Source organism: Schistocerca gregaria, chromosome 4, assembly GCF_023897955.1.
Source record: "Schistocerca gregaria isolate iqSchGreg1 chromosome 4, iqSchGreg1.2, whole genome shotgun sequence".
Classification (NCBI taxonomy): domain Eukaryota; kingdom Metazoa; phylum Arthropoda; class Insecta; order Orthoptera; family Acrididae; genus Schistocerca; species Schistocerca gregaria.
In genome coordinates this window covers 512500291-512509684 of record NC_064923.1, presented here as the reverse complement: position 1 = coordinate 512509684, position 9394 = coordinate 512500291, and the positions used below count along the sequence as shown (strand labels likewise).

General features: G+C 42.3%; 1 protein-coding gene across 3 annotated transcripts in view; it reads right to left on the bottom strand.

The window, feature by feature from the left end:
* Positions 1 to 867: 867 nt before the first annotated feature.
* Positions 868 to 9394, bottom strand: part of LOC126266903 (UDP-glucosyltransferase 2-like) — a 157063-nt gene continuing 148536 nt past the window's right edge. For all 3 annotated transcript variants that reach the window (XM_049971575.1, XM_049971577.1, XM_049971576.1), the window contains exon 5: positions 868 to 1574. In XM_049971575.1, the coding sequence (XP_049827532.1) occupies positions 1259 to 1574 (316 nt within the window). In that variant the 3' untranslated portion in view covers positions 868 to 1258. The remainder of the gene's footprint in view (positions 1575 to 9394) is intronic.

Genomic DNA, 9394 nt, shown 5'->3' with positions numbered 1-9394 from the left:
TAGTTTGGAGTTATACAGGATGGTCAAAAACAGTCTGAAAAGCTTGTAGGATAGTTGTGCTGATTAGTAGTTACTAAGAAAAGAATTCGATGCGTCGCGAAGTTGCCGCGTTAATTAGCTTTGACGTTAGCCAATCAGGACATTACGCGCGCAATTTCAAGCGGACCCCCATATAAATTAGTCAGTTGCTCCCATGACTTAGATGACAATGCACGGGACTGCTCAGCCTTTGGCACAGATCCGATCCTTTCTATTGTCCTACGTCGAATTTTTGTATCGTTCTTTTGTTCGGTTTTATGAAACCGACTGAGAAACAGTTTCGGTGACACCGTGTCTGGCAGGTCGCTTGAATATGCATCCGCAACGGCCTAATTGGCTAACTTCGAAGCTAATTAACTCAGAAATTGCTCAAAGTACCGAATTTTCTTAATTATTTTTCAGCACCAGCTATAGCCTTACAAACTTTTCAGACTGTTTTTGACACCTTGTCTAGGCAGATACAGTGAAAGAAATTATAACCGATGGACTACATTGTTAATTTACATAACAAAACGACCCCTTGTTTGGGGCGATATTTACACACAATGAAAGAGACACATTGCTGAGTTATCCTGTCTCCAGGTTACCACAGACGATTGGTATTGCCTTCTTGGGAGATACAAAATTATGAATAGTCCTGACAAATAGATGGCGGTGTAGTTAGTGACAGCATATTTGCATCCTGTGTCTAATATCGATATGAACCATATGTAGTAAGGTGAGACACCAATGCAGCCTTTGAATTATTGTGGTTTCTCATTTCAGTTGTATTTTTCCTTTATGTAGGTGAAATCAGTACCCCGACTCCTTTACAAATGAACCGAGTAATTTCTGTTTCGAATATGTAATCATGTTTGTCATTTAATGATACCTCTACAATTTATTGCATTCCGATTTCATCACAGAATCATGACTTTCATTGAGTTACAGCTGAACATAACGGAAAAATAAATGTTGATCTATTACTTGTCATTGCTGCGTTCTCAGTTACTTTCTCTTGGCTTCTCCGAGTTCCACACGAAATTAGCATTTGTCACTGACTTCATACACCCCTATTGCTAGTGAATCGTTGTGTCGCTCAACACCTGCAAGCAATATTCTTATGTTCGTCGCCAAAGTACTGGAGTCACACGCCGAGTTACACGTCCTCACCCAACCGCCACGGAGGTAAATTTGACGGATCCAGCCTGTTTAGAGTGAGTGGATGGATGGATACCGACTACTGTTGCTTGCTCTTCTTGCTTTTAGCCTGCACTTCTTTAGATTTTGCTGAGCCTTTGAGCACGCCTATGCACCTTAGGAAAGCTATCAGGAGCAACAGGCCTATACCGGCGACTACAATGCAGCCGAGGACGACGAAAGCAATGACGTCCAGCAGCAGCAGTTGGTACCACTCCAGATCGACGGCGGCAGAGCGCAGGTGCCTGGCTCCCTTGTGCCGGATGACGTATTCCGACCAGTAGACGGCGGCTTCCCGAGGACTCATGGGTCTGTCCTTGTACGCCTCTGACAGCATCATGGCTCTCTTCCTGTACCTGTGGATATCATAACAGTGTGCTTCGAATTACTATATCAAAATGGTGGGGTGTACCGGCTTAGGTATAAATGAAGAGAAGACAGAACATCATCTAGATAAGCTCAAGTACTGTGGTATGAATGGGACAGTGGACAAATGATTTAAATCATTTGTAACTGGAAGAGTGCAGAAAGTTGAAATAAACAGTTCACATAATATGCAAAAAACTGGTGATTTCTCAAACTGGGCAACAATCATGAGTGGGGTGCCGCAAGGTTCAGGCTTGGATCCTCTGCTGTTCTTAATATATATTAATGACTTGCCATTCTATATTCACGAAGATGCAAAGCTGGTACTTTTTGCCGATGATACAAGTATAGCTATCACACCCGACAGACAAGAATTAACTAGTGAAATAGTAAATGATGTTTTTTTAGAAAATCATTAAGTGGTTATCTGAAAATGGACTCTCATTAAACTTTGACAAAACACAGTGTATACAGTTCCACACAGTAAATGGAATGACCCCATTAATAAATATAGACTTCGATCAGAAATCGGTAGCTAAGGTAGAATATTCAAAATTTCTAGGTGTATGCATTGATGAGGGGTTGAACTGGAAAAAACACACTGAGGATCTGCTGAAACGTTGGAGTTCAGCTACCTATGCTATTAGGGTCATTGCAAATTTTGGCGATATACATCTGAGTAAATTAGCTTACTACGCCTATTTACATTCTCTGTTTTCGTATGGCATCATATGCTGGGGTAACTCATCATTGAGCAAAAGTGTGTTCATTGCACAAAAGCGTGTAATCAGAATAATTGCTGGAGCTCATCCAAGATCATTCTGCAACACTTATTTAAAGAGCTAGAAATCTTCACTGTAGCCTCCGAATATATATATATATATATATATATATATATATATATATATATATATATATATATATATATATATATATATATAATTAACAATCCGAACGAATTCAAAAGTAATAGCTGTGTACATGGCTACAACACTAGGAGAAAGGATGATCTTCGCTACTCTAGGTTAAATCTAACTTTGGGTCAGAAGGGGGTAAATTATGCAGCCACAAAAGTCTTTGGTCACTTACCTAATAGCATCAAAAGTCTGACTGATAGCTATATAGCATTTGAAAGGAAAGTGAAACAATTTCTTAATGGCAACTCCCCCTACTCGTTATATTAATTTTTGTATATAGTAAGTGGGTAATTTCCCAACCCCCACAAAAAAAATTAAAAATATTGAGTGTCATGTAATATTTTGTCTAATGTAATATCTTGTTTAGACACCTTTTATTAACCTGACACGTTCCACATCATTACGAAGTGTTGTATTAATGACCTATGGAACAAGTACTAATCTAATCTGGTCGAAAATACACTACTGTTTGTGAAAATTGCAACATCCAGTAGGAATGATCTGAATCACTCCAAAAACGGAGGACGTGTACATCAGTGGAATGATAATAAGTGGTTAAGTTTGCAGAGAGATGGAGTGCATGTAAGCCCAGCAGTGCCCTCCATACAGTATAAAATATATCTAAGGAGTGAGCATCCGTGGTGCACAACGAGAACACTGTACGCCGTGAGTTAACGAGCACTGCGCTCGCAAATATACGGCCGGACGAGTCAGCCTGCCCTACAGGAATTGTTAAACGAACCCTGTCGTCCAGGACCGCGTGCCACAAAGGGCGCAGGCTCACCACGAGATGGGGAAATTCACAGGCATCTATTATCTGGTTCAAATGGCTCCGAGCACTATGGGACTTAACATCGGAGGTCATCAGTCCCCTAGAACTTAGAACTACTTAAACCTAACTAACCTAAGGACAGCACACACATCCATTCCCGAGGCAGAATTCGAACCTGCGACCGTAGCGGTCGCGCGGCTCCAGACTGAAGCGCCTAGAACCGCTCGGCCACTCCGGCCAGACATCTATTATCTATTGAGGCCTAAGCGCTGTAGTGAGAGAGAGAGAGAGAGAGAGAGAGAGAGAGAGAGAGAGAGAGAGAGAGAGAGAGAGAGACAGACGAGAACCTACGTCATAGAGAAACTCAGTAGAAACCGTTTGTGGTGGAGGAGACGTAGCAGTGTTAAATATGGCGGACCTAATATCGGCTATAAAGGTAAACATTTATGGAAACTTCGACTTTTGTAGTCCTGTTTTCCTCAGTTGGGTGTAATATTACCATACATTTATGGAAACTAATTTTGTAGTAATGCAGGGAATGAAGCCACAGTAATCTACCATCCTACATAAATTTTCATGGTGATGCCAATATAAATTTAGTATTGATCATATCTATAATAGTTTAGGATTTACTGTTAAAGTGAAATTAACAAGTTTTGTAACAAAGACCTGAATGATAAAATCTGAACGCTTTGGTCGATCATAGCGTACGATATTTCATATAGAACATCATTAAAACAACAAAAGTTGTAAATATCAACTCTGTAACTTCGACTAAAAGATACCGTAAATTTAAATTATCAGTATTTTTAGTTAAGCATCAGATCATCATTTCCTCCACACAAAACACAGTGAACGATGACAACACGACACCTTATTGAATGATTAGGTAACAGAATATTTGTTATAAAGTTTAGTGTGTAACAGTTACTTTTGTTCTTTCTTTATTTATCAGAATGCACATTCGTGCAAGGCTACTGGCCGTGGCATTCGAAGCTAGGAAGGAAATTGTATTGGTTTTATGTAAAAGAATTTAACGCTTATTACAGAATGGATATTATTGTTACTTTATTTAGAACGGGAAAGTGGTCATGATTTGATTATTGAATATGGTAAAATGTAAAATAAGCTGTAGCCAATCAGATGGACGGCTTCAGGAAAGAGAACTTCCCTAGTCAGTTGAGCGAGGGTAATGTTTGAACTAACTTTTCACGTAACTTTACTTCGCGATGAGGTTGTGAATGATCTAACAGGGTCAAATGGATATGAGCTCTAATGTAACAGCAACTCTAAATACGACCACTTTCGCTATTAGTTTGCTTTCTGAATAAATATTCTAACCACATCGCAACTGTGTGGCCTTCATCATTTATGGGTCGTTAATTTAGTTCTCCCGATATTATTATTACTGTTATTATAGGTTATGTTAACTTTGTATTTCGCAAACTTGCCATCAGCCAGAAAATTTAACCAAAGGGTCACAAGTGTCTAATTTAGGGCGTGTAATCTGACACGTGTGGTTCAACCCCTAGACGAGTTTAAGCCAAGACATTTCGACGAAGTCCGCCCCTGGTAGCTGAGTGGTCAGCGTGACGGAATGTCAACCCTAAAGGCCCGGGTTCGATTCCCGGATGGGTCGGAGATTTTCTCCGCTCAGGGACTGGGTGTTGAGTTGTGTTGTCCTAATCATCATCCCCATCGACGCCCAAGTCGCCGAAGTGAGTCAGATCGAAAGACTTGCACCAGGCGAACTGCCTACCCGGCGGGAGGCCCTAGTCGCACGACATTTATTTATTTCGACGATGAAGAACCGCATATGAGCCCGAACATAATTGAGATGTTAGCTCGCAACGCAACATCTCCTGCAGCTCAAATCACGTGATTTTAGGATGCTGCATTTTAGCCCACATAGAGATTAGTGTATTCTGAGTGGTATTACCTCACTACTAGAGATAAATCACCTTCAGGAGCACGGTGAAACTTTACATACGCGTTTTACGTACGTCTTAACTATCTAACAAAATGAAGTGAGTGGGTTCTAACGGGGCAGAGTGATTGGTCTCTTATTCGAAGATAAGCATGTTTTACTCGTGCAGTTCGAGGATAGGCTAAGACCCTATAGTCACCAAAGATATTGTCAAATGCAGATGTTTCAGAGAATGTGAATGAAGTGGCTATAATGGCATAACGGGAGGAGGCATATCGTACTGGCTGAGAATGTCCCACTATCGCTGCGAGTTGATCAACAGCAAACAGAATTATACTGTCTACTCATCACGTGTTTTTACTAAGAAGTGCTTATAAATACGGAGTGCCGCTATTACTCATTCGCTTCTATCCCGCAGACAGATGGATTGCAGTGAGTATAACGTGTGCATTATTACAACAACATGTGATATAATTTATTTGACCTGTATCAAGCATAGCCATGATTCAAAAATGTATGCTAGTAGTACTTCTCCACATGTGTTTATCGAGAACAAACAACTCTGCGCAAACTTTAGGCGACCTTTAGTAATGCAGAACCTCTACTCTTTGAATATAGCATTACTGAGCAGCCAAAATGCGACTGAAGTACCTTTTTTAACGGTCGAAACCGATTAGCGCTTATCCATTAGCTCACGGTCTTTAATACAAAAGGTGAAGTTGGTGCATTATACGCCACCAACAATATCACAATTTAATCGAGGAGGGGGAGGGGGCGGCCGGTGTGGCTGTGCGGTTTTAGGCGTTTCAGTCTGGAACCGCGTGACCGCTACGGTCGCAGGTTCGAATCCTGCCTCGGGCATGGATGTATGTGCTGTCCTTAGGTTAGTTAGGTTTAATCAGTTCTAAGTTCTAGGCGACTGATGACCTCAGAAGTTAAGTCGCATAGTACTCAGAGCCATTTGAACCACTTGAGCCAGGGGGGGGGGGAGGGGAGGACGAGCGATTCAGTCTCCAGGAAACGGGTTTGTTGTAGCGACTCCTACAGGGCACGCTTCTCTCGTGGACTACACCATAGAACCATAGCTCGCGATGATCTTCGTAGGCGTCCGCAGAAATTTTCAAGAGGGGACGGGGTCAACATTCGTAACTGCCACTGTTGATATAACTAATTCGATGAGTTCGAAAGTGTTTAGCTCCACAAAAAGTAAATTTTATAAGAAGTGCACAATACTTTTTTATCTCGAAAGATTGTTGTCTACTTAGTATTTTTAAAGTAGATTCCTTTGGTACTGAATAATAAAGATATATGTAAACTACGTCGTTATGTTATTAATATGAACTTGGCTGCCACTTGTGTGTGTCAGTCTTTTATTACATCCTCCAATGATTACACCAAGGGTATCCAACAAGATAAGAGGAAAACCACAAAATTAATTTATTCATACTCCCTTAATATTAGGTTGAAACAAAATTATGAAAACGGAAAAGTCAGAATGATTGAGGTGATCCTTTCAATAATAACAAAAATCACATTAATACCTTTCTAAGTGGAGAAATACGGAATACAGTTCAAAAACGGCTTATTCAACTCTGATAGCCTTTATAATGCTTTGTTTCCTTAAACTTCACGTCTGTTCATGTGAATAGTTTCTCTGAATTACCATTTCTATTTTTTTCGACTGGCATAACAAGCTGATTTTTTGTTTGTTTTGAGAACGCGAAACTGCTCTCTAGTGATTCTATCATCTAGCAAGGGCGTCCTTAGGAGAATTGTGGATGAGTCACTGAAGAGTAGGTAGCTGCCATCATTAAGATGTGTTGGAAACTTGCTATGGAATCCATGCGCCAAGGTGTGGAACAGGCTCCTTTAGGCAGCACGGTAAAGCCTGAACGAGGAAACGACAGAAGAAGTCAAATAATTTCGGCATGGTTCTGTAAAGGTTCACATACATTTTGCATGCAGAAATGCACAGGAACTACAGCCACACAAAAGAATCAGCATAATTCTCCCTGCACAGAGCAACAACTATGAAAACCCAAGATTATAGTGATTGCTGAAGTTTTATTTCCTGTCGTGGTTGTCAACGGTAAATTGGAAATTTACTGGATCCATTGTCAATTACTGCATGTCTGCATAGACAGTTCAGTGCCGTCTACTGGGAGTAGGATTATTAGAATGCATGCCATTCCGTCTTCTTCCTTTGGCCAGAAACCACCGATGCCTCAGATTGCATTTGGCAGTTGAACACCGTCACAAACATGCTAAATGGCAAAATGTACTGCTTTCGGAAGAGGGCCATTTAAATTCCTCCTGCAGAGGTGGCTGTGTAGTTAGATGCTGCCACAATGAACACAATGGGGCAACAACTGTTGAGCGTCATAGTGGAAGAAAGTCGAGTGCCATGTTTCGCTAAAGAATGCGATTTCGCCTTCTGTGTATTGGGGGCAATCTGAAGAGCAACCACTACATCAGACAGATTTCTACAGCCAGACATACTGCTCTCCTGTAGACAGCTCCACCTGCCATATTTCATCAGGAAAAACCCAGGCCCATATGTCAAAAAATGTGCAAGCCTCCTTCAACGAACAGTTCTACTACCCTTGCTTGCTCGTCTGACTGAAGTTTCGCCCATCGAAAGAGCCGGATATGGTCGGTCTGCAGTTTAACAGTTCTGGTCCCCGTCAATGTTTTGTTGACGCGCCTGAAACCGCGTGGTTGGTTAGTTTAAAAGAAGGGTGGGGGTGGGGGGAGGGGGAGGACCAAATTGCTAGGTCATCGGTCCCTCGTTCCGAATAAAATAATTCCACAAGAGTGTGAGTAAAATAATCGAGACATACAAAACACAGCTGGAAGAAAGGAGAAGACCACAAGAATGACAGAAGGGCAACAAACACTAAAACGGACGAAACAGGACAAGGAAACCACAGGGAGACGCAAGAAACATGTGGAAGAGATCAAAACAAGAGAGCAGATTACCATGGCTGGCTGACCATGAGAATAAAAAGGAGATGGCAGCCACCTTCCAACACATTAAAACCTCCACCCTAAAAGCACAAAGGTGAAGGACACAGAGGGACAAAGGACATGCACAAAAACAGATCAAATTATAAAACCCGTTCTTAAGAATAAAACTTAAAACTGAAGCTGCTGTTAAGGCACTGTCGCCCAACACTGGAGGTAGGGTGCTGGGAAAGTTAAAAGTCCGCCGTAGAGCGGCTTAAAGTGGGCAGTCCAGCAGAAGGTGGACGATCGTCATTTGTGAGACACAACACCGAGGTGGGTCCTTGCTACGGAGGAGGTAACCATGCGTTAGCCACGTGTGGCTGAGGACAACTGATTCCCTCCGAGAGGACCGCATAAGAGACTTTCACACATTCTTAGTTTTTTGTGCGTTCTGTTATGCCATTCCTCCTCCCGAAAAACCCTGCTGTGTAAGTCAGAACGCAGGTCAGTTTTGGAGATTTTGGAGATGCCCGTCTCCAGAAGCGGTTACAGCGTAGGCTATTTGGCCAGCCAGTCTGTAAGTTCGTTACCTGGGATTCTGGCGTGTCCTGGGGTCCACACAAACACAATGAACGACGGGACCGTTCCAGGGCATAGAGGGACTCCTGAATGGACACTAACAAAGGATGGTAGGACTGGTTGATAGATTGTAGGCTGCTCAAGGAGTCAGTACACAGGAGAACTGACTCGCCAGGGCATGAGTGGGTGTGCTCAAGATCACGACATATGGCCGCCAGCTCTGCAGTGAAAACACTGCAGCCATCTGCAAAGGAGTGCTGTTCAATATGTCTTCCACGAACATACACAAAGCCTACGTGACTATCAGCCACCGAGACCGGTGTAAACCATTTCATGGTCCCATTAAATGTCGAGAATCGAGAGAAAGTAATAGAGAACCACAGGGCTAACTGAGTCCTTAGGGCCATGCGAAAGGTCCATAAGAATCTGCGGCGTAAGTTCACTCCATGTAGGTGTACGTGAATGGACCTCAAGAAGTGGTAAGGAGAAGGAATCTAGACAGAAGGGACCAGATGCGAACCGCAATCTTAAGCCATGACCTGGGCTACCGATGCAGGAGATTAACTGCCATGGTTGGGGAAATGAAACGGTAATTCGGATGCGCAGGAGAACTACGAATGTGGCGCAATGTAATTCGCAAGCAGCTGTGGACGCCTAACTTTCAATGGA